Source organism: Martes martes (genome assembly GCF_963455335.1).
Source record: "Martes martes genome assembly, chromosome: 4".
Classification (NCBI taxonomy): domain Eukaryota; kingdom Metazoa; phylum Chordata; class Mammalia; order Carnivora; family Mustelidae; genus Martes; species Martes martes.
Genome location: NC_137891.1, coordinates 164,258,569 through 164,284,780, shown reverse-complemented (window position 1 = coordinate 164,284,780; position 26,212 = coordinate 164,258,569). Strand labels below are relative to the sequence as shown.

The 26,212-nt window shown below is 36.9% G+C and overlaps 1 protein-coding gene across 1 annotated transcript in view; it reads left to right on the top strand.

Moving 5' to 3' along the window:
* Nucleotides 1-26,212, top strand: part of AGO3 (argonaute RISC catalytic component 3) — a 122,164-nt gene that overhangs the window by 80,208 nt on the left and 15,744 nt on the right. Inside the window, exons 6-13 of the mRNA XM_080800787.1 lie at nucleotides 2,231-2,365; nucleotides 6,430-6,517; nucleotides 6,643-6,790; nucleotides 7,218-7,337; nucleotides 10,395-10,517; nucleotides 10,863-10,996; nucleotides 14,400-14,584; nucleotides 24,685-24,844. Coding sequence (XP_080656913.1) covers nucleotides 2,231-2,365; nucleotides 6,430-6,517; nucleotides 6,643-6,790; nucleotides 7,218-7,337; nucleotides 10,395-10,517; nucleotides 10,863-10,996; nucleotides 14,400-14,584; nucleotides 24,685-24,844 — 1,093 coding nt within the window. The remainder of the gene's footprint in view (nucleotides 1-2,230; nucleotides 2,366-6,429; nucleotides 6,518-6,642; nucleotides 6,791-7,217; nucleotides 7,338-10,394; nucleotides 10,518-10,862; nucleotides 10,997-14,399; nucleotides 14,585-24,684; nucleotides 24,845-26,212) is intronic.

Below are 26,212 nucleotides of genomic sequence, written 5' to 3'. Positions count from 1 at the left end.
TTGATCTCAGGGTCATGAGTTCAAGCCTCAGGTTGGGTAGAGAGCTTACTTAACTTAAAAAGAAAAAATTTTCATGTACATTGTTATCTTTTGCCTATCAGAAAACCAGGATATGTACATACCTAACTACTAATAATGGTTCTTTTTTTTTTTTTTAAGACTTTTTATTTGTTTATTTGACAGAGAGAGGTCACAAGTAGGCAGAGAGGCAGGCAGAGAGAGAGGGGAAAGCAGTCTCCCCACCGAGCAGAGAGCCCAATGTGGGCCTTGATTCCAGGACTCTGGGATCATGACCTGAGCGGAAGGCAGAGGCTTAACCCACTGAGCCACCGAGGCGCCCTCTTTTTCTTTTTATTAAAGATTTATTTATTTATTGGAAAGAGAGAGAGGATGAGCACAAGCAGGGGAAGGGGCAGAGGAAAAGCAGGGAGCCCAATTCAGGGCTCAATCCCAGGACCCTGGAATCATGACCTGAGCTAAAGGCTGATGCCTAATCGACTGAGCCACCCAGGCACCCCATAATAATGGTTATTTCCTCTTTTTTTTTTTTTTTAAGATTTTGTTTATTTATTTGACAGACCGAGATCACAGGTAGGCAGAGAGGCAGGCAGAGAGAGGAAGGGAAGCAGGCTCCCCGCTGAGCAGAGAGCCTGATGCAGGGCTCCATCCAAGGACTCTGGGATCATGACCTGGGCCAAAGGCAGAGGTTTTAACGTACTGAGCCACCCAGGCACCCCAATAATGGTTATTTCTTAAAGATACTTGGAGAGGGGGCGCCTGGGTGGCTCAGTGGGTTAAAACCACTGCCTTCGGCTCAGGTTATGATCTCAGGGTCCTGGGATCGAGCCCCGCATCGGGCTCTCTGCTCAGCGGGGAGCCTGCTTCCTCCTCTCTCTCTGCCTGCTTGTGATCTCTCTCTGTCAAATAAATAAATAAAATCTTTTAAAAAAAAAAAAAAAGATACTTGGAGAGGGGGAAGTTGAGTTGGGAGGAAATCTTTATTCTGTATATCTGCATTTTTTATGAGGAGACATCATTCATATAGTTTGGAATAAAGGAAAAAGTATTATATGCTCACTATAATAATGAAGATACAAAATTAAAAAGAAGAAAATAACATGCATAGTAGCCTTACCACCCACATATATCCTGAGGTAACTACAGTTAAAACCTTGATAAACATCCTCCCAGAGGTGAGGGACATTTTATGGAGAACATTTAATCCTTAAACCAAGGAGAGGGAAAGAAAGAGCGCCACATAAAATGTTTACACTTAGCAGCAAAAGACATTTTTTTTTTAAGCAGAAAAATAACGTGATAGTGTGTAGCTTCTTGTCTGTTTTGGTTTTGATTTTCACTATGTGCCTTTATGGCACATAATAGCCCCCAGTAAGTATGTGTTTAAGAAATGAGCGATGGGGATGCCTGGGTGGCTCAGTGGGTTAAAGCCTCTGCCTTCGGCTCAGGTCATGATCCCAGGGTCCTGGGATCGAGTCCCACATCAGGCTCCTTGCTCAGCGGGGAGCCTGCTCCTCCCTCTGCCTCTGCCTGCGACTCTGCCTGTGCTCGCTCTCTTGCTCTCTTGCTCTCTCTCTCTCTAGCAAATAAATAAATAAAATCTTAAAAAAAAAAAAAAGAAATGAATGATGGTGTTCTACTAACCATTGGTGAAGCTCTTCCAGTTCTTAAACCCAAGATTAATAAATTGTGGTGGTTGACTATTAGAGAACCACCAACGGTAGCTAGATGATATTGGGCAGATACTCTTTATTTATTACTTCCTGTAGTTCAGATTAGGGTCAACAACATGTAATACCACTGTCTTCTCACATCTATACAGGACAGGGAAAGCTCTCACTAGAATAGATTAAGCCAGGGTGGCATAATCTAACTTTTTCATCTTAAGGACTCTGGCATTTGTCCCCTTACAAGGCCTTGTCTCATACCCAGAACACTTCTCGGGTATATGTAGCAGAGAATGGTATTATTCACTTACCCATGAAGAAAGCTAGATTATAAAAACTGTAGAATTTGGCTTTTCTTTTGTCTTCCAGTCAGGCAGCCATTAAATTGAATCTGCTCAATTCAGTAGTGCTTTTTTATATACATAAGTATGCATAAAGAATAATTATAACTCTATAATTAGTTAATTATCATGGAAACTGAACGCAGGTTTCTGAATTTTCTTATGGAAACATTAACTCATACTATTTTTTGTTTTTCTTTTTAGTTTCTGCCACTGCCTTCTACAAAGCACAACCTGTAATTCAATTCATGTGTGAAGTTCTTGACATTCATAATATTGATGAGCAGCCAAGACCTCTGACTGATTCTCATCGGGTAAAATTCACCAAAGAGATAAAAGGTGAAATAATTAGCATTTGGAACAACTTAACAATAAAATGCATGAATATAACAAACTTTTATTGAAAAAAAATTTTTAAAGTCTATTCATGTAACATCATCTGTGAAAATATAGATTATAAAATGTTACATTAAATTCATTGCCATTACATCTTAGTGTTTGAATGAAAGAAGTGCCAAGTAATGAAATTAATATTGATACCAGCTAATTTTTCATTAATACTTTCTGTTACTAGCCAAAGGTATAAGAAGAATATCTCATGGGAAAATGTTTCTATAATACTGTTAAAAGTAGGAAACTTACTCCAAAAACATTGTTATATCAGAGCTGGAGTCATTGTTTTAACATATTCTAAAATAATGACTTCCTTATTTTTCTGAAATGACTGAATATTTTATTCCTTTGAAACTTTATGGATACAGGGCTAGCCTGTTTCATGTGTTATTTTGGAGTTGGAACTTCGTTGTTTTGTGTACATTATATAGTTGTTCATTGACGTTGCCTATTTTAAATAGTAGCTAAGATCTGTACAGTGGTGTTGCATCCTATGTATATTTTGCTAACATAAATTCATCTCTACATAGTCTTCTAGAGAGAAAAAGAAAAAATACTTCAATAGTGTTCTAAAATTTGTATTGTGTTTATTTCATCTTTATATAAACGTACATTTCTATATACATTTAAATATACATTTACCATTTCATATGCAAACCCATAAATACTAACTTTATCAGTAATTTAAGGAATTTTTCAAGGGTAATATTGATTGTATAAAATTCTTATCTTGTTCAGAGCTTAGAACCTATTCCTCAAGTAAGATGTGACTCCACTGTATTTAGTTCTTTATTTAGGCATGAAGAAAAATTAGATATTCTCTAATTAGAATGAGTAGTATAAATTCTGTTTATAAAAATGTCAAATCTTAAATAGTCAGAAATACTTATTTTTTTATTTAAGATTTTAACTGTTGCAGATAATTTTCAGCTTCTGGTTTGAATGAAACATTGAAGTTTGTTCACTGAACATCTTTCAGTTCCCCGGATCAGTTAGAATAGCTCAATGCATCCTGCTTGCTCCAATAATCATTCATTCAATACCCAGGAGAGAGATAGTCATTGTTAATGAAACATTAAAAGGAAAATCCTTCCTGCTTTGAAAATGAGCATCCATTTATCTAAAGTTACTTAAATGCCAAAATAATAAAGTGTTATATATAGTGTATTGCAACCATACCATTGTCCTTTCATAATCTGTATTAACTGCACAGTTAGCATTGTCAAGAGGTTAGTGCATTACCCACCATTATTAATGTGTGATCATCAAAATGCCATGGTTTCCAGTGGAGTTGCTGCTTAGTTACCACCTCTGATATCATGAACTCACTTACATTATTTTGCGGTAACTATGCAATCAACTCATATCACCACTCTATCACAGAAAATACAAGATGTACAGAACAAGGATGCAACTGCTGCCCGAAGAGCATGGACTCGATCTTAACTTCAACTGCTCAGGGGCCCAAAGAAATGACTGAAAAAATGACTAGAAAGCATTATAAAGTTGATGTTATAGTGAAGGTAAAGCCAAGTTTATAGGTTAAATATTTGATTTATTAAAGCCAAAATTTTTTTGGTTGGATGGAGGGTTTTGGGAGGGACCTGGGCAGAGAATTATCTAGTCCATTTTTTAAAATTTCAAGTTTTTGCTAACCCCTGGGTTGGGTCAAATCCTTAGGCACCTCAGACCCTAGATTTGGGGTAGAAAATTCCGAGTTGGATCTAATTGACCAACTGATTATTTTTTTTCCCCTCCATTCAAAGTCAAAAAGGCTTTGTTGACTTTTGGGGGGTTTTTTGTTGTTGTTTTTTAAAAGAGAGTTCTTTAACATACGTCATATAATCCTACCATGGAAATGCAAGAAAATCAGAGTTATGTATTCTTTGCTATATATTTGGGCTTAATTTTTAGCCAGCATAAGGAATTTGATGATAACTGTTAATTAAATAGTGATACAAAGTGTGCTATAATGAATTGATTTCCTTTGAACTTTTATCTAAATATTTAACAGTAACTTCAGGGTGGTTCCTTTGTACAATTATTCATCATGGTTAAACAAATATTGGGACAAGTGTATGGCAGAAGTACCATATGTTTATAAAAGAACCAATTTATTTTTTATAAAAACTTACTTAGTAGGCTATTAGAATCTTAAAATAACTTCTGTAATTCAGGGGAAAACTAATAGAAAATAACTAAGTGTTGTAGATAACAAAAAATTTTCTAAAACATAGTATTTCGGAACATAATATTTTTACATGCTGCTTCATGTTGTTACTTCATATTGCTTCCTTCACATTTCCTTCTTATGAGATCTTCTTTAGATAATATTTTCTAGTCTTCTTTATAATATAGTATATGCTCTAATCTGAAATTTTAGTTTTTATAAAGGTAATTACCAATAAAAACTACTTACCACTGATTCAGTTAGGAGTACTTCTCAAGAAAAATCCATACCAATTTGGTGCAATGACACTATGTCCATTTAACATCTTAATTTGTGCTGATACATTAGAAGAAAATATTACTATGAATGAACTTTGTGTTTGGTACTAAAGTTAATAATTAGATAGGAAAATAAATAACACTGTTGCAGGGTTTCTCAGCCTGGCCAGTATTGATATTTTGGGCTGGATAATTCTTTGTTGTGGTCTGGAGTGGGAGGTCATGCTGTCCCATGCATTGTAGGATATTTAGCATCATCCCTGGATCCAAGAATCCCTAAATCTAGCATCCATTAGATGCCAGTAACGCACCCCATTCCTAACAATTAAAACTATCTCCAGACATAACCAGAGGTTCCCTGGAGGGCAAGATTGCCTGCAGTTGAGAACCACTGCACAGTAGGAATCACAAATATAACAGGGAAATAATACAAAAGTAATACCATAAATACTATCAGGAAACTAAAAGTTGTCCTTCATCTACCCCTTTCTAGATTTTCTGCCTTAGGAGTCTAGGCTATAGTAATAGAGTTGCTATAAGCGGTGGCCATTGTGTCAGTTTGTTAACTCTTCTCTAGGTAGCTCCAAGATGGCACTCTCAAGTACGGTAGCACCAGCCGCATGTAGCTATTTAGGTTAATTAAATTAAAATAAATGTTCACTTTCTTAGTCACACTACCCACATTTAATGTGCCAGACGTAGAACATTCCATCATCTCAGAAAGTTCTATTGGACAGCACTGCTTAAGAAAATTAATTCCCAGAGAATTTCACCAGTGGCTTAAAAAACCATTGCTTCACTTTCTAAAGCAGGCCTGGGATCTTCAAACTCCTGTGGTCCATAGATGAACTGCAAGGATCCAGGAACATCTAAAATCATAAGCTAAATTATATGTTTATGCAATTTTCTGAGAGTTTATTGCTTTCATCAGATTCTCAAAGGGGTCAGTGATAAGAAGGTAGGGTGCTCTAAGAATTATTCTGGTTGCATTTAATTTCTCATAGTCAATATCAGCTGTGTCACTATCATACACTTCAGATAAATTGTCACTCTCCTTCTGTTAAAAGGGCCTGGAATTTTTTTCTTCCTACTTAAAAAATCTTTGAAGGACTTCCTTCTTGAGATCCATGAAGCTCTAATCTTCAGTCACTATGTGATGACTGGCATACTTTGAAAATTATAGACTATGTTGAGAATTATTACAACTCCTCTTTTATTCCTCCTTTCTTCTCCCAGCATAAATACCTAAATTTATTATAAACAGGGTTTGTTTTTTTTTCTAATTAATGGGGAACTTTGCCCCTTGTTCTTTAGGCTTTGCAAATTTTATGCTTCTGTTTTTTAATGTGTAGAGCTTGATAAGATAGGGAAAAATGTTTGGAGTTAGATCTATCAATATTGTAATCTTTACTAGCAATGTTATTTATAAAATCCTTTATTAATATCATATTGCTATATCACAGATTTTCTGTTTAGAATTTGAGTTTGTATAGTAGTGAACAGGCTTTATAAATACTCAACATGTGACATTTTATAACCTCATTTTTTCTTGTTGGGAACAGGTCTGAAGGTTGAAGTGACTCATTGTGGAACAATGAGACGGAAATACCGTGTTTGTAATGTAACAAGAAGGCCTGCCAGTCATCAAACGTAAGAAAAGCTGGTGTTTGTCAGAGCAGAGATTGATGTGAGGCAGTTTCGTCTAGTTAGTGGCTTGGGAGTTTTGCTCACCATAATGAGATAAGAGTTGTTAATGTGTACTTTTTTTTTTCCAGCTTTCCTTTACAGTTAGAAAATGGTCAAACTGTGGAGCGAACAGTAGCACAGTATTTCAGAGAAAAGTATACTCTTCAACTGAAGTACCCACACCTTCCTTGTCTGCAAGTGGGGCAGGAACAGAAACATACCTACCTGCCACTAGAGGTAATGTGTTTAGGCTGTTTTTTAATATCACCTTGTTCATTTTTTCCTTGGGGTTTTTTATGGCATATAACTTCATGCTCTCACATTTATTTTGGAGATTGCACTGTTTCTAAATTTTACTTTGTTTTAAAATTTTAATAATGAAATAATATGGAAAATTTCATCTATAATCCTACCACTCTACTGTAACCACTGTTAACATTTTGGTACACTTCTTTTCAGCCTTTTTATCCAGTGTACATTTCATCTTGTTAATAATCATACTGTAAAGCAGTATTGTTTATTATTTTATTTAATGTAATATTAAAAAGAAGTTTAATGAAGTAGGTTTTAAAATTTTAGTTTAAAATTTTAATTTTGCATGTAATTGGCAGTGAGAGTTAAAAAAGATAAATACATCCAGTACAAAATTTTTTTCTATTTGTAGGTCTGTAATATCGTGGCAGGGCAACGATGTATCAAGAAGTTAACAGACAATCAGACTTCCACAATGATCAAGGCAACAGCAAGATCTGCGCCAGATAGACAAGAGGAAATTAGCAGATTGGTTAGTACTCGACCCTAGAAATGGGAATTAAAAACATGTTAGGGTGGGGGCTCCTGGGTTGCTCAGTGTTAAGCACCTGCCTCCGGCTCAGGTCATGATCCTAGGGTCCTGGGGTGGAGCCCAGAGTCAGGCTCCCTGCTCAGCGAGTAGTTGGCTTCTCCTCTCTCTGCTGCTCCCCCCATTTGTTCTCTCTCTCTCTCAAATAAATAAATAAAATTAAAAAAAAAAAAGTTGGAGTGAGGTACTACTAAAGAGCCATGTCCTCATCACCTCATTACCATTTCACAGACTGTCAGAATTAAAAGGGATCGTGGAAGTCATCTAGTGGTGTTCCAGGGGTAAACCTTAAAGTGTTCTATGAGAACGATTAGATCCAGGGGCACCTGGGTGGCTCAGTGGGTTAAGTCTCTGCCTTCGGCTCAGGTCATGATCTCTGGGTCCTGGGATTGAGCCCCACATCGGGCTCTCTGCTCAGCAGGGAGCCTGCTCTCCCCCCGCCACACCTCTCTCTCTGCCTGCCTCTCTGCCTACTTGTGATCGCTGTTGTCAAATAAATAAATAAAATCTTAAAAAAAAAAAAGATTAGATCCTTGTAATTTAACCTAGAGCTCTTTAATTAAATCTGCTCTCAGAACCAATGTTTCAATTTAGTAAACTGAACTTCATTACCTCCCACCTAAAAGAGAAAGGGAGAAGGAAGAAAAGCCAGTGTATTATGACTAGCAATGGTGAGTCTTAACCCTCAGTACGATTGTTTAGCTGCCTTCATCAGACTGGTGACTGTATAGGATGAAAAAAGAAATATGACTGCTCCAATCATGTAGGGTCTCTAAGCTGTATCATTGTTCTGAATGGATAGGATGGAAGAGTACCAGTACCACTTTATAAAACTGATGGAATAAGGCAAAATGAAAAGTAAAAGCCATCTAGATCTTACTCTCCTTTTGAATACCCTTTGTATTATGCAAGTGAAGAGAAAAAAGTCTAGAAATAGGAACATTACTTTGGGTAATAGTGAAGATTGTTATAAAAGGATTATAGAACTGGCCATTTCATTTTGTAAGCCAATTACAGGGAAAAAGAGACTTTTCCCATATGGTTTTATAAAGAGTAAATAAAAATTATTATATGATATTTAATTAGGAGAATATGGGTTGGTTTTCATGATGGGTTTTTTTCTGATCTATTATGATAGGATTTTAAAACATTTAAGAGGCTAAACCTCTCACTATCTCTAAAATTTCAATAATTACGTCTAACTCATTTATTATAACTTTTCTTCCAAAGAGGTAATATTGTACCATGGCTAAAAGCATAGGCTTTGGAATCTTAACAGCTCTGGGTCCGAAGTCTATCTTCTTCACTTACTTACTGTTACTGTTACATTATTGCAATTACAGCATCCAGAAGACTAGTGCAGTGATCGAGTAGGAACTCTAGAATCAGAACATACACGGTTTCAGATTCTGTGTCACTTGCTTAGCTAGATGGTTTTTAGGCCAGTCATTTAACTTTATTAAATTTTAGACTTATCCTCTGTAGAGATTATAAAAGACCTCCTTTTATAGTTATAAGGTTGTTGTGGAGAAATTAATTATAAAACTTAACACCAAACACATCATACAACAAGTTTTTATTTATAGTAGTTGTTACTCTTTGTAACCTTACTATGAAGATACACTAAAACACACCAGAAATGAATGGTATTTAAAGAAACATTAGTGCCTAACCTTAAAAAACAACCACTTCTGCTTATTGTGGGAAGATTCTTTTTAAATATTTAGATTATATAGGGTTTTTTTAATGGTGTGTTCCTCAGACACTTGAATGCCACCTTCATTTAGTAACCTCATTTGACTTTTACTCTGAAACTGAGTAAATATGTTTTGAAAAACACAGTTACTATAGCATGGTATAAATATGAATTATATTCTGAGGTCCAAGTCTATACTGAATTAAATTTTTTTTTTTTAAGATTTTACTTATTTATTTGTCAGAGAGCATGAAAGAGATCACAAGCAGAGGGGAGAGGCAGGCAGAGGGAGAAGCAGACTCCCCGCAGAGCAAAGAGCCCAATGTGGGACTTGATCCTAGGACACTGGGATCGTGACCAGAGCTGAAGGCAGACACTTGAGCGAGTCAGCTATCCAGGCATCTCAAAATTCTTTATTAACCAGTATTGTACTGTATGTTAACTAACAAAATTTAAGTTAAAAAAAAATCTTTTTTATCTTTGTAACTGTGGATATATTATGTAAAAATTATCATCTATATCATATTGGCTTTCTTATCTGTTTCAAGTGTATTGCATTGAATAATTTTATAATATGGCACTTTTTATCTGAAAATATTCAAGTAATTTTATATAAGTTGTAAATCAAGTAATTAGTGAAAAGCCTTAAGATCGTCAATATCTGCTATCAAACTATGTAAAATAAATTTTAATAATATATGTCTGGATCTTCTTTTTTTTTTTTTTTTTTTTTTTTTAAGATTTTATTTATTTATTTGACAGATAGAGATCACAAGTAGGCAGAGAGGCAGGCAGAGAGAGAGGAGGAAGCAGGCTCCCTGCTGAGCAGAGAGCCCGATGCGGGGCTCGATCCCAGGACCCTGGGATCATGACCTGAGCCGAAGGCAGAGGCTTTAACCCACTGAGCCACCCAGGTGCCCCTGTCTGGATCTTCTAATTAGAAGTCCTTAACATTTTTTAGGTCAGGAATTTCTTGCTCTTTTGATCTCTAGGCCACCCTCTCCAAAGTGCATTAGATTTAATCATATAAAATTGGCATCTTCACAGATTGCAAATAATTGAAATTTCTTATTTTTCAGCCTAATACATTTAAATTTCTGTAAATTACCAGGAGGTTCACAGATTGCCTATGGTCCATTCATGATCTGTCATCCCAGATTAAGGTTCCTCATCCTGTACTTAGGGCATCATTGACTAGATCCAAAACATTGTGGACACAGTGAAGAAAAGAAAACAGAGGTTTCTAATGAATGAAGCAGGGACTTGGGGGAAGTTCTGAAAGTAACTGCGATTTTTTCTGTTAGGTAAGAAGTGCAAATTACGAAACAGATCCATTTGTTCAGGAGTTTCAATTTAAAGTTCGGGATGAAATGGCCCATGTAACTGGACGTGTACTTCCAGCACCTATGCTGCAGTATGGAGGACGGGTAAAACCTCTTGATAATTTTTTAATTATAAACATATAGCTTCTATTTACAGAGAGAAGAGCATCCTAGCTAAGTCTGAGTTTCGGAAAGTGGTGGGTTTTTTTTTGTTGTTGTTTTTTTTTTTGCTCCAACAGTACTTTTTTGTTTCAAGGTATCTTTGCTTAAGTTTATAATTTTTGGTTTATATGATAAAAAATATAACTAATACTGATTTAGAGCAGCATGTTACATGATTATCAGATATTTATCAATTCAGCAATTTGAATTGCTTTATCAGCTCAGTGAAGTAAATTGTATATTAAGTGTTTTCTTCTTTTTTGCCTTCTCTTTCTCCTTTTTCTGTAGAATCGGACAGTAGCAACACCAAGCCATGGAGTGTGGGACATGCGGGGGAAGCAGTTTCACACAGGAGTTGAGATAAAAATGTGGGCTATAGCTTGTTTTGCCACACAGAGGCAGTGCAGAGAAGAAATACTGAAGTAAGGCATGTCATTAGTTTGGTTTGGGGAACTTTTTGTGTTTCAATTTTGTGTTTCGATTTTAAACAACTCAGCTAATGTCCTAACCAGTGTTGTCTCAATAGGGAATATATTTAATCACTGAAACTTTGAAAATGTTTCTTCTCAATAGTTTGGTGGAGAATTCTGAATTTGTTAGTCAGTAAAATCATTGATTCATTCTCCTAGGCATCCTAACAGTCTAGCTTATGTGGTACAGGAGCATCATTGGCTTTTGATGGCAAATAGGTTAGGTTTAATTCCCAGCCTTGCCAATTCGTAGCTTTATTACCATGAATAATTTATATAATTTCATTATGCTTCAGTTTTCACCTTTTTATTTATTTATTTATTTAAGATTTTATTTATTTATTTGACAGATCACAAGTAGGCAGAGAGAGAAGGGAGGAAGCAGGCTCCCTGCTGAGCAGAGAGCCCGATGCAGGGCTCGATCCCAGGACGCTGGGATCATGACCCGAGCCGAAGGCAGCGGCTTTAACCCACTGAGCCACCCAGGTGCCCCAGTTTTCACCTTTTTAGAGATAACAATACCTATCTCTTGGGTGAGGATTAAAGAAGGTCCTTATTTCTCAATTGAGGTCCTTAAAAGAGTGACTTAACTCTTCATTTTCACTTATTTACTTCTGAAAATTTGGCCTCCATCTCCACCACTTTCCCTGTTCCCCAGATTCTTCTCAGCATGTAAGTGCTCAATAATCTTCTGTTGAAATTAAAACAAAAATTCATCAATTTTCAATTTACCTAATTGAAATAAATGCTTCCAGCCTTCTGTTTTCTCACCCTCTTAGAAATCCTAGTGCTGGGGCACCTGGGTGGCTTAGTGGGTTAGGCCTCTGCCTTCTGCCCGGGTCATGGTCTCAGGGTCCTGGGATCAGGCCCAGCGTCGGGCTGTCTGCTCGGCAGGGAGCTTGTTTTCCCCCTCTCTCTCTGCCTGCCTCTCTGCCTCCTTGTGATCTCTCTCTGTCAGATAAATAAATAAATTCTTTTAAAAAATGAAATCCTGGTGCTCTTCTGAAACTAGTTTCTGGAAGATCTCCAATCAATTATCAATTCTAATTGTCTTTCCTCAGCCATTATTTTTCTCAAAATTTGTGCGGCATTAAATACAGTTGACTATTTTCAACATTCTCTCCATTCTTGCCCTTCTGGTTTCTTTTTATCTCTTTGGCTTTTCTTCTTCCGTGTCTTCTCTCCTTGGGACCCTCAAGTCTTTGAGACCTTGGCAGTCTCAAAGGCTTCTGCTGTCATTCTTGTTTGAGGAGCCATGCTGTCATGAAAGAGTACCACCTCCACTTGTGACTACAGCCCCCCTAAAACTTTCAGGATTTTCTTAACAAAGAATAACAATAAAAATTAGTAGGACATTGAAAATCTTTCACCTGCCTCTTAAGCCCCTTCTCTATTTTCCCATATTCTGGACAAAGAAACTGAAGCACTGTATTTCCTCTATCTCCCTGGCACTGGGTTTTTTTTTTTTTTTTTTTTTCCCTCTTTTCGATCATGCTGCTCTTTACTGAAAATGCCTCCTTCCTATCCCTGCTTCTCTAAATAATACCCAATCTTATGTGATTGTGATGCTAGAAATAATCCGTCTTAACTCTAAACACACTAGTTCATCAGTATTTTCTCTCTTTGCTCTTGTCACTTTCTCTATGAAATACAGTTGTTCTGTTTATCTGTAAATTTATCTCTCCTCTAAAATCTAATTTTCTTAAGAAAATTATTATTGTCTAATTTAAATCTCCACTAACAGATCCTATAAAATATGCCCCTAATGATTAGTTCTTCAAAAATATAGAGGCCAGTTTACCAACTAGCCCTGTTCAGAATTTGCCTTACCTTCTTCATATGAGAAATAATAAACTTTTTTTTATTTAATTCTGTTCACTTTTTTAATTAGCTCCAAATTTCTAAATGTATATCTTAAGTTTCACTTAATACACATTTTTTTTATTAAAGATTTTATTTGTTTATTTGTCAAGAGAGAGTGAGCACAGGCAGACAGAGTGGCAGGCAGAGGCAGAGGGAGAAGCAGGCTCCCCGCTGAGCAAGGAGCCCGATGCGGGACTCGATCTCAGGACGCTGGGATCATGACCTGAGCTGAAGGCAGCCACTTAACTAACTGAGCCACTCAGGCATCCCTAATACACTTTTTTTTCCCAAAGTTTTCATCCCCCTGCTTTCAAGTAAACTGTCATAAAGACAGTTTACTACAATGCTGTGATCATCTTATTCACTCTCCAGAGGCCAAAGTTTCTCAAGCGCTGAGTTATTCTTTTCATTTTACATTTGTTATTTATGGTTTGCTAGAACTCTCATAATCTTTTGGCTTGTGGTTCTTGTTCAGGCTGACTGAAAATACCCAACTTCTTACTTTTTGAATTAAACATTAATAAGGAAAAGGAAAAGAAAGGAATTCCTACAAGCTTCATCTCTGAGGGAATGAGTGTTTTTGCTCAAAGATAACTCAGATCCTTGACTTAAGACTTTACTTGTTTTAAAAACAAGTGAAGTGATTGTTAAATCATGACATCATTACTTATCTTAGGCTAAATGTAGAATTTTGTTTAAATATGGAATTATTAGTCTTTTGTTGTTTTTAGTGTGGCTAAAAGTACATTGAAGTACTACCTGCCTCATTTGTTTTTAAATGTGGTTTTCACTTTTTTTTTCTTAATTTTTTCTGGGATTCAATCTTTCCTGCCATCCTAGTTTCAGATACATAATATTGTGGAAACAAATTTTGGACTAGATCATACTTCTGACTCTACCATTTATCTAACCTTTTGACATTGGTCAGATACTTAATGTCCCTGAAACTCTGTCCTGATCTATTAAATGGGAATAATACTTCACCTTCCACCTTCTTATGAATGTCATCATGATCAAATTAGAAAATGTACAGTAGATTAAATTTATGAAGCTCTTACCATGTCTTGGGCGGTGTTGCTAAGTTCATGTATTATGTCATTTATTATTGACACCAACCCTATAATAGAAGTAACCATCTTACAGATGAGAAGAGCTGAAAAATTTGTCTTACTATTTCACAGCTACTAAGTAACAGAACCAGAATTGAAACCTGTCATCCTAACTCTAGAACTGAAGTCTTAACCAGCATACTCTATCACTAGTGCCCTTTGTAAACTACGCAATGCCACATTATTATATAACAGTGTTCCTAGTTTGCACAATCGATTACTGACCAGCCACTTCTTTAATATCAGTAGCCTTCGTGACCTCTTCATACGTGGAGCACACAAATCGTTGCTTCATTCTCTATTCACTTCTCAAACTTTCCATTCCACTTTGTAGGTGTGGATGACTAGACAAAGGATTTAGTTTTAGTGATTTCTTCTCCTAGGGGTTTCACGGACCAGCTGCGTAAGATTTCTAAAGATGCAGGGATGCCCATCCAGGGCCAGCCTTGCTTCTGCAAATATGCGCAGGGGGCAGACAGCGTGGAGCCCATGTTCCGGCATCTCAAGAACACCTACTCTGGGCTACAGCTCATTATCGTCATCCTGCCAGGGAAGACGCCAGTGTATGGTAAGGATATCTTAAGATTGCATTTTTCCTCAAGTACTTGGTGTTCCTTTTAAAATTTTGCTAAAACATATCTTAAAACTTTGAAACATTAAAACATATTTTAATAGCTGCTGTATTTAAAACCTTGTAGGGTTACTTTAAAAAGACAAATCAGTAAAGCGAACTAGTCCAAGAAGAGACCTGTGAAAAGAATTTTAGTAAAGGAGGCATCACAAAACAATGGTTAAAGAAAGAATTATTTCTTTAAAATGGCATTAAGAGGGGCACCTGGGTGGCTTAGTCAATTAAGCCGCTGCCTTTGGCTCGGGTCATGATCTCAGGGTCCTGGGATTGAGCCCCACATCGGGCCCCCTGCTTGGCAGGAAGCCTGCTTCTGCCTTTGCTTCTCCCTCTCCCTCTGCTCCTCCCCTTGCTCATGCTGTCTCTCACTCTCTCTCAGATAAATCAAATCTTTTTTTTATCAAAAATCAAAATCAAATTTTTTTGAAGTTTTTTTTTAATTTTTTTATTTTAATAAACATATAATGTATTTTTATCCCCAGGGGTACAGGTCTGTGAATCGCCAGGTTTACACATTTCACAGCACTCATCATAGCACATACCCTCCCCAATGTCCATTTCCCCACCACCCTCTCCCGTCCCCCCACCCCCCAGCAACCCTCAGTCTGTTTCTTGAGATTGAGTCTTTTATGGTTTGTTCAAAATCAAATTTGATTTTTATCAAAATCAAATCATTTTTTAAAGAATGGCATTAAGATAACTTGCATATCAATATAATGTAATGGTTAAAAGCACAGACTCCAGGGGCACCTGGGTGGCTCAATCAATTAAGCATCCAGCTCTTGATATGATCTCAGGGTCATGGGACTGAGCCGCATGTTGGGCTCTGCTCTCAGCAGGTAGTCTTCTTGAGATTCTCTCTTTCCCTCTCCCTCTCCCTCTGCCCCTCACCCGCTCTCACTCTTTCTCTCTCTCTCTCTCTCTGTCTCTCTCTCTCTCGGATAAATAAATCCTTAAGGGTTCCAGGGGAAGCACAGGCTCTGGAGTCAGACAGTTCTGCTTAAGACCCAGGCTCTGCCAGATAACTACCTGTAGGAATCTAGCTGAATTACTTAACCATAATAGGCTTTAGTTTTCTCATCTTTGAAATTGGTATTCTAAAAATAACTAACCTATACAAGATAGGTATAAAGATGAAATAAATTTACACCTATAAGCAGAGTGTAGAATAGTAACTGCTATATAGTAAGTACTCAGTAAATGATAGCTATTATTTTTGTTAAATTAAAATTTAGTGAGGTTAATAAGTTGAACATAAATCATTGAATTGTAGAAAAATACAAAGAAAGTATAATTTTCAAACTACTAACAGAGTATAATTTTCTAGGTTTAGAAATGATAGAATAGTTCACCAAAAAAAGTTATTAGATTTACTGCATAAAAATTGAGTTTTCTGTAGGTCACAGATACATAACTAAATTTAAAGGAAACCAAATAAAATAAACAAATAAATAAATAAATGGAAACCAGTAGAATCTAAAAAATATTTGCCACAAATGCAGACAACAAAGGGCTAGTTTATTATTAAAATATCTGTATTGTTCCGTTGTTATGATCAAAGAAAAAAATCCTTATGTCCTTTTAGATTAATGAGCAAAGAGTATAAACCAAAATTTCTCAAGGAAAACAAAACCGGTAAATATATAGAAAGTGTTGGTTTTCACTAATAGGTAAAGAAAACTACAAGTAAATAAAAGTGAAATTTTATGTTATGAAATTAGCAAATGTGTTTAAATATTATAATATTTAGCGCTTGTGAGGATGCGATGAATCTAGAATTTTAATATATTGCTGATGGCCTTGTTCTTTTTTTTTTTTTAAGATTTTTTTTTTTTTTTTAAATTCATTTGACAGACAGAGATCACAAATAGGCAGAGAGAGAGGGGGAAGCAGGCTCCCTGTTGAGCAGAGAGCCCGATGCGGGACTCAATCCCAGGACCCTGGGATCATGACCTGAGCCGAAGGCAGAGGCTTTAGCCCACTGAGCCACCCAGGCGTCCCTTTTTTATTTTTATTTTTTTTATATTTTATTCATTTGACAGAGAGTACAAGCAGGGGGAGCAGCAGGCAGAGGGAGAGGGAAAAGCAGGCTCCCGACTGAGTAAGGAGCCCGATGTGGGGCTCAATCCCAGGACCCTGGGATCATGACCTGAGTTGAAGGCAGACGCTTAATCGGCTGAGCCACCCAGGCACCCCAATATAATTTTTTTTAAAGGTTTTGTTTATTTGAGAGAGTGTGTATGCGCACAAGCCAGGTGGGAGGAAGGAGAAGGAGAGGAAATTTCAAGCAGACTCCATGCTGATTGTGGAGCCCAACATGGGGTCTCGATCTCATGTAAGATCATGACCCAAGCCAAAATTAGGAGTCAGGTGCTTAACTGACTCAGCCACCCAAGCGCCCCAGCAGAATAAATTGATGATATCCTTTCTATCAAAAGTATAAAAATGTGGTTTTAACCTGTGATTCAGCATTTTTAATTACAGAAATGTGTTCACCGGAAAGAATTCATAATAGAGAAAAATCTATATGTACAAATTTTCATAATTGTATCTGTGATATTAAAAAATTATTAAGATCTGGTTTTAACGAAACGGGACAAAACCAGAGAGACTCTTAATCTCAGGAAACAAACTGAGGTAACCCTAGAGTGGGGTGGGGTGGAAGGGATGGGGTGTCTGGGTGATGGACATTGGGAGGGTATGTGCTATGGTAAGTGCTGTGAATTGTGTAAGACTGATGAATCACAGACCTGTACCCCTGATACAAATAATACATTATATGTTAATTTAAAAAAAGAAGAACTGGTTTTAAACAATGAGTAAGTTACAATATATTGATGAAATAATGTGCAGTGATTATAAATGATAGTTATGAAATTCAAAAGATATTTTTTAAGCTGTGATAAAAGACAGAAGGTTTTAAAGTAGAAGAATTTGTAAACCAGTAAGGAAAAGACAAACAACTCACTGAAAAAATAGACAAAGGACATAAAACAGAAAAACAAATGGTCAATTATCTTATGAAAAGATGTTCAGGGCCGCCTAGGTGGTTCAGTCAGTTAAGTGTCTTCCTTCAGCTCAGGTCATAATCCCAGGGTCCTGGGATCGAGCCCCGCCTGAGGCTCTGTGCTCAGCAGGGAGCCTGCTTTTCCCTCTCCTGCCTGCTACTCCCCATGCTTGTGCTCTCTCTCTGTGTCAAATAAATAAAATCTTAAAAAAATAAAAATAAAAAGTAAGTTTTAGATTTACAGAAAAATTAAGCTGATCACATAGAGAGTTCCTACATGCTTACCCTTTCCCCTGCACACAGTTTACTATATTTCTAACATCTTGTATTGTTTGGTATGTTTAATGAACCAGTACTGATAAATTAATATTAATATGTTATCCACAGTAGGCATTAAGGTTCACTCTTTGTGTTGTACATGTCTGTGGGTTTTGATAAATATATAACATTGTATATACAGTATCATAAAGAATAGTTGTACTGCTCTAAAAATCCCTTGTATTTCACCTTTTCATCCCTCCCTCCGTCTCCTCAAAACCCTGGTAACCACTGGCCTTTTTATATCTTTACAGTTTTGCCTTTTCTAAAACATTGTGTAGTTGGAGTCATGCAGTACCCTTTCCTAATTGGCTTCTTTCACTTAGCAATATGCATTTAAGGTTCCTCCATGTCTTTTCGTGGCTTGATACGTAATTTCTTTTTACTGCTGAATAATATTCCATTGTATGGATGTACCACAGTTTGTTATCCATTCATCTATTTTTACCTTGCTTCCAGTTATTGGCAATTATGAATACTGCTGCTGTAAACATTCATGTGTAGGATTTTGGGTAGGCATAAGTTTCCAACTGACTTCAGTAAATAAGTAGGAGCACAAATGCTTTATCAAATGGCGATACTGCCAAATTGTCTTCCAAAATGGCTGTACCAGCATGCCTGGCTGGCTCAGTTGGAAGACCATGAGACTCTTGATCTCCGGATTGTGAGTTCAAGCCCCACATGGTGTGTAAAGATTGATTACTTAAATAATTAAACTTTTTAAAAAAATGGCTGTACCATTTTGTATTCCCACAGCGGTGAATGAGTGTTTCTGTTGTACTGCATCCTCACCAATGTTTGATACTATCAATTTTTTGGATTTCAGCTATTCTGATAAGTGTATGGTGTATCTCATTGTTTTAATTTGCAATTCCTTAATGACACAAAATGTTGAACATCTTTTCATATGCTTATTTGCCATCTATATTTCTTTTTTTTTTTTTTTAAGATTTTATTTACTTATTTGACAGAGATCACAAGTAGGCAGAGAGGCAGGCAGAGAGAGAGGAAGGGAAACAGGCTCCGTGCTAAGCAGGGAACCCGACGCGGGGCTCGATCCCAGGACCCCGGGACCACGACCCGAGCCGAAGGCAGAGGCCTCAACCCACTGAGCCACCCAGGCGCCCCTGCCATCTATATTTCTTTAGTGAAGTGCCTTTTCCAGCCTTTTGCCCACTTTTATGTTGTGGAAGTGTCCTTATTTTTCAGTTTTAAGAGTTCTTTGTATATTTTGGTTTTAAGTTATCACATATGTATTTTGCATATATTTTCTCTCAGTCTGTGACCTGTCTTCATTCTCTTAACAGTGTCTGATGTTAATAAAGACCGAACATCTTTAATATTAATAAAGTCCAACACTTTTTTTCTTTCACAGATGATGTTTTGGGGGTTATAATTAGAAACTCATTGCCACCCCAAGGTCACCTGAGTTTTCTTCTGTATTACTTTCTAGTGGTTTTATAGTTTTGTTTTTACATATAAGTTTATAACCCGTTTTGAGTTAATTTTTGTGAAAGATAAAAGGTCTGTGTCTAGATTCATTGTTTTGCATGTGGATGCTTTCTCAGTACCATACCAAAGGCTGTCTTTCTCCATTAAATTGCCCTTGCTACTTTGTCAAACATTAATTAACTGCATTTGTGTGAGTCTATTTCTGGTATCTTTATTTGTTTCGATTGGTCTGTATGTCAATTTGCTAATACTACACTGTCTTGATTAATGTGGCTTTTTACTAAGTCTTGACGTCAGGTAGTGTCAGTTCTCTGACTTTGTTTTTCACTATTGTGTTAGCTATTTTAGGTCTTTTGCCTCTCTGTGTAAACTTTGGAATTAGTTTGCAATATCTGCAAAGTAACTTGCTGAGATTTTTAGTGGGATTACATTGAATCTATCAGTCAGGCTGGAAAGAATTGACATCCTAAAAATGTTAAGTATTCCTGTGCTTGAAGGTGAACTGCCTCTCTAGAGCTTCTTTAATTTCTTTATCAAAGTTTTCTAGTTTTGTATAGATCCTGTACACATTTTGTTAAGTATATCTTTTTTTTTCCTTCTGGTACTAATATAAATGGTACTGTGTTTTTCATTTTAAATTCCTGTTGTTTATTTTTGGTATTTAGGAAAGCGATTGACTTTTGTATATTTTTGCCTTGTGTCATGCAGCCCTACTAGTTTCATGTATCATGCACTTTGTAGTTCCAGGCTTTTTAAAAATTCTTTTGGATTTTTCTGCCTAGACAATCATGTACTCTGTGAGCAAACAATTTTGTTTCTTCCTTCCTGTTGGGTCCCCAATGTTGGGTCCCCCAATAATGGGTCCATGGTCAAAGGAGCGAGACTGATATAAAGCGAAGGTCAAGCAAAGCTTTATTTCGTGCCAACCATCAAGAATCAGACCAACCGTCAAACAGACCAGTCGGGGCCTCCCCTTACAGAGAGGACGACCCCTCCCTGCTTTCCAGACTAACTTTTATAGAGCAAAGGCCCTGTGGTTGGGCCTGGCCACACGCAGGTGGCTAATTGAATTACAATTCACCCCATAGTAGCTATGGAAACTAGCCTATCACCTTGGTAGCTAGGAGACAGTATGTGCCCCCACTGATTGAATGTCTCCACCTGACCTGACCCACCCTTGTATTTGGGCTGTTACCTGGGACTGGTTTCCTGGACTTGCTTTTAAGTAAATTCCCCGGGGGGGGGGGGGGGGGCGGGGGGGGGGTGTCAATTTAAGTTTTACTGCATAAACAACAAAATGGCTGTTCAACCGAGGTGGGGCCGCTCTGGCTAAATAGGCCCTTACACTTCACAGTCTGTATACTTTTTTATATCCTTTTCCTTTTGTTAGCTAGGAGTTAACAGTATGGTGTTGAATAGGAGTGGTGAGAGGAGACATCCTTGCATTCTTTCTTATTTTAAGGGGAAAGAATCTAGTTTCTCAGGAGTATGAATAATGTTAACTACAGGTTTTCTGTATTTTTTTTTTTTAAACCAAGTTGGGGAAGATCCCCTCTAATCCTAGTTTGCTGAGAGTTTTTTGGTTTTTTTTTTAAGATTTTATTTATTTATTTGACAGACAGAGATCACAAGTAGGCAGAGAAGCAGAGAGAGGTGGTGGGAGAGGGGCAGGGAAGCAGACTCCCCGCTGAGCAGAGAGCTGGATGCCGGCTGGATCCCAGGCCCCTGAGATCATGACCCAAGCCAAAGGCAGAGGCTCAACCCACTGAGCCACCCAGATGCCCCTTGCTGAGAGTTTTTACCATGAGCATCATGAAGAAGTTTGTTAAATGCCTTCTCTGTATCTACTGATATCATGATTTTTCTTTCTTAGTCGCTTAATGTGATCAGTTGCATTAATTGATTTTCACATGCTAAATCCCACTTGGTCATGGTGTATAATTACTATACATTGTTGGATTCAGTTTGCTAATATGTTGAAGATTTTTACATATACGTTCATGAAAGATATCAACCTGTAGTTTTCCTTTCTTGTAATGTCTGTACCTTGTTTTGGTATTAGGGTAACGTTGGCCTCAAAATAAGTTAGAAAATATTCCCTCTGCTTCTGTTTTCTAGAAGATAACTGTAGAGAATTTGGTATCATTTCCTTTTTAAATGCTTGGGAGAATTCATCAGTGAAACCATCTGGGCCTGGTACTGTCTTTTTGGAACGTTCTTAATTATTGATTAAATAATTATTGATTCAATAATTCAATAAAAACATGGGGCTTGGACTCATGACGCTGAGATCAGGAGTCAGCCACCTAACCAACTGAGCCACTCAGGCGCCCCTGATTCAATTTCTTTAAAAGAAATAGGCCTATTCAGATTTTCTATTTCTTCTTTGTGAGTTTTGGTAGTATCATTCAAGGAATTGTTCCACTTCATGTAAGTTATCAAATTTGTGGGCCTATCGTTCATAATATTCTTTTATTATCCTTTCAATGATCATGGGACCAATAGTGATAACCTTTTTTTCTTTTCTAATATTAGGATTCATGTCTTCTCTTTTTTTCTTTTTCTGCCTGTTTTTCAGTTTCATTGACTTCTGCTCTGATTATTGGTATTTCTTTCCTTTTGCTTATTCCAGGTCTTTTTCTTTCCCTATTTTCATAAGGTAGAAACATTATTGATTTTAGATCTTTTTCTAATATATTGAATTCCATACCATAAATTTCCTTCTAAGCACTGTTTTTACTGCATCCCCCCACAAAAAAAAATTGTCTTCTTAATTAAGTAAGCTCTGCACCCAACATGGGGCTCAAGCTCACAACCCTGACATCAAGAGTCACGTGCTCTACCAAGTCAGCCAGGCACCCTGCATCCCACAAACCTTTGTTAGATTGTGTTCCATTTCCATTTAATTCAAAATATTTTTAAATTTCTCAAGACTTCTTTGATCCATGTGTTACACAGAATTATGTTAATATACAAATGTATTGAGGGCACCTGCATGGCTCAGTCAGTTAAGCGCCTGCCTTCGGCTCAGGTCATGATCTCAGGGTCCTGGGATTGAGCCATGTATCAGGTTCCCTGCTCAGCAGAGAGTTTGCTTCTCTCTCTCCCTCTCCCTCTGTGCTCTCTCTCTCTCAAATAAATAAATAAAATCTTTAAAAATACACACATACACACACACACACACACACAACACTATATTGGGAATTTCCAACAAATACATTTGTATTTCCTAGCTGTCCATTACTGATTTCTCTTTTAATTCCACTATGGTCTGAGACCATACTTTGTATGATTTCTGTTCTTTTAAATTTGTTAAGGTATGTTTTTGGATCAGAATATGGTCTGTCTTGCTGAATATTCCATGTAAGTTTGAGAAGAGTATCTGTTCTTGCTGTCATTGAATGAAGTATTTTATAAATGTCTTTTAGATTCAGATAATTAATGGTGCTGCTCAAGTCAACTGTTTCTACTTTTTTTTACAGCAGCTGCACCATTTTGCATTCCTACCAGTAATGTACAAGGGTTCCAGTGTTTCCACATCCTGGCAACACTTGTTGTTTTCTTTTCTGTTTTTTTCTTTTTTATAATAACCATCCTAATGGGTGCGAAGTGGTATTTCATTGTGGTTTTGATTTGCATTTCTTTTTAATTAGTGATGTGGAGCATCTTTTCATGCGTCTGTTAGCCATTTGTTTCTCTTCTTCAGAGATATTGTATATTTAGAGTCTCACACAGTACTAGCATATATTAGATGCACATTAAATATTTGTTGAATGAAATAATGAACCTTTTCGGAGGGCAAGTTGTCAGTATCTATAAAAATGTTAAATATAGGGCACCTGGGTGACTCAGTTGGTTAAGCGACTGCCTTCAGCTCAGGTCATGATCCTAGAGTCCCGCATTGGGCTCCCAGCTCCACAGGGAGTCTGCTTCTCCCTCTGACCTTCTCCTCGCTCATGTTCTCTCTCCCTGTCTCTCTCTCAAATAAATGAATAAAATATTTTTTTAATGTTAAATATATATGTCTCCGACCCCTCAGTTCTACTTGTAGAAATTTATCCTGAAGCTATAAGTTATATAACCAAACAAAAATAAACGTATAAGGATATTATTTGTAGCATTGTTTGAAACAGTGGAAAACCTGGGGGCACCTGGTGGCTCATTTGTTAAGTGTATGCCTTTGGCTCAGATCATGATCCTGGGTCCTGGAATCAGACCTTGCAACAGGCTTCCTGCTCTGTGAGAAGCCTGCTTCTCCTCTCCTACTCCCCCTGCTTGTGTTCCCTCTTTCGCTCACTCTCTGTCAAATAAATAAATAAAATCTTAAAAAAAAAAATGAAAACCTGGAACAGGCTAAAAATATATCACTGTATGGCTGGTTAGATAAAATGGCATTTAAAAACAGACTAACGGGGCGCCTGGGTAGGTCAGTGGGTTAATAAGCCTCTGCCTTCAGCTCAGGTCATGGTCTCAGGGTCCTGGGATGGAGCCCCCGCATGGTGCTCCCTGGTCAGTGGGGAGCCTGCTTCCCCCTCTCCCTCTGCCTGCCTCTCTGCCTACTTGTGATCTTTCTCTGTCAAATAAATAAATAAAATCTTTAAAAAAATAAAAATAAAAACAGACTAACTGCTATTGTTACAAATAAGAGCAACTTATATATTAAGATTCAGAATATACTATATTATTGAGTGAAAATGACAGTTTGCAAAATAGAATGCAAGTTTGGTTTTTAAATGTTTTCCATATGTTTTATAAGAAAAGTATGTACACTGAACTCTTTATGGTAGTTACAATGGCAAAGAGGGGGAAAGTTACAGGGGCCTTTTATTCTGTACACTGTAAAGGCTCTATTTTCAAATTGAAAGTTGGAAAATAAGATTGAAAATTCTAAGTATACTCTGAGTATAATTGCATTAAAATAATATAAATGAGAAAATTACTGGAAGAAAGTACAATAAAATGCTAACGGGATTATGTATATTTTTCTTTCTGGTTTCTCAGTTATTATGGTTATACTGTTTTTATGATGACAGAAATATACTTTCTTCTCTAAAGAATAAAACAACTGGGAAAACTATCACTAAATGTGTAAGCTAATCTTCAAGGCGGTATACTTTAAATTTTAACAGCATTGTTTTAGTGTTTTTATAATTTTTGGTGTCCTGTAATACAGTAGTGTATTTCAAGGGGGAAGTATAGTACCTTAATTTTCAATAAAGTTTGACCTTTTTTCTAATTAGAGGTATTTGCATTTGTTCCATAGCGGAAGTGAAACGTGTAGGAGATACACTTTTGGGTATGGCCACACAGTGTGTCCAAGTCAAGAATGTAATAAAAACATCCCCTCAAACTCTCTCAAACCTGTGCCTAAAGATAAATGTTAAACTCGGAGGGATCAATAATATTCTTGTACCTCATCAAAGGTAAGATAAGCTAATCACTTAACTAAATTTTAATTATTTTCTTATCTTAGTTTTTTTGTATATTGCTATATCTAAGATCAGTGTAAGGAAGGGACAATCTCGTTGATTCTTGCTATGGAAGATAAGTAAACATTTTAGAAAATAATTTCAGGCAAGATTAAGAGATTCCCTTGTGAAAATGCCCTCCCATCTCCATTTTTTATAGTATATGCAGAGAACCTCCTGCCTAGTTAGAAAGTATTGAGTGTTTTATTTATTTTTCTGGAGAGCTCAGCTTAACGAAGTTTCTCATTATTTGATAGTCATCTTCAACCTGGAACTATGAGGTTATGCACTCATCTAGCAAGTAAGGAAGGAAGGGAGGGTCTTGGAGGGGGCATATGAATTAAGTAAATCCGTTAAATAAGCCATATCAATCCCTGCTACAGTCAGTGGGACAGTAGGTTTTACTGTTAGATCTCTGTCATGTCTAAGAGCTCTTAGGAAGTGTGACATAATGACTAGAAACAGGTGCTGGGGAAGACGTTATTTGGAGAATTGGACATCTGGTTTTTCTTTCAGTAGTTAAAGCAACTAGGGCTTTAAAAAGTTAAATATCTTGACCAGTGCTTATCTGCACCACAGATAAGCATTAGAATAAGGTTAGACCCACATATATTTGACACAAAGCCCTCCCCCCCACCCCGTTTTTCCTCTGCTTCCTGTTCCTGTTAAATAGATGAGAATCATAAATGAGATGGATACAGAATTTTATCAACAAGTCCGCAAGCTGAGAGACAGTCATTTGAATCATAAAGGATATAGTTTTTTATTTTTTTTATTTTAAAGATTTTATTTACTTATTTGACAGAGACACAGCGAGAGAGGGAACACAAGCAGGGAGAGTGGGGGAGGGAGAAGCAGGCTTCCCATAGAGCAGGAACCCATTGTGGGGCTTGATACCAGGACCCTGGGACCATGGCCCGAGCCGAAGGCAGACACCCAACGACTGATCCAGCCAGGCATCCCAAAGGCGACATAGTTTTTTAAATAAGATGAACAACTAGCTACTTTAAATAATACATTCTCAAATTTATACTTTTGCCCAGGGGAGGGGGAGTAGTACTTTTTCAGTGTAAAGTTTAATGATGCTTTTTCTCATTAAGAGATAACATAGTTTAAATGTGATAACACAGTTTAAATGTAAGTAGATTACAGAGTGATACAAACTGGTGGGTTAATATAAGGAAGTTTATCATTTTTTGCCTGTTATGAAGAATGCTAGCCCTTTGCAACCAGCAGCATCACTGTTTAAGGCAGAAAGTTGCTCTGAGTAAGACATTGGATAGACCCATTGTGATAGCTTTTACTTCATTGAGTTAGGAATTC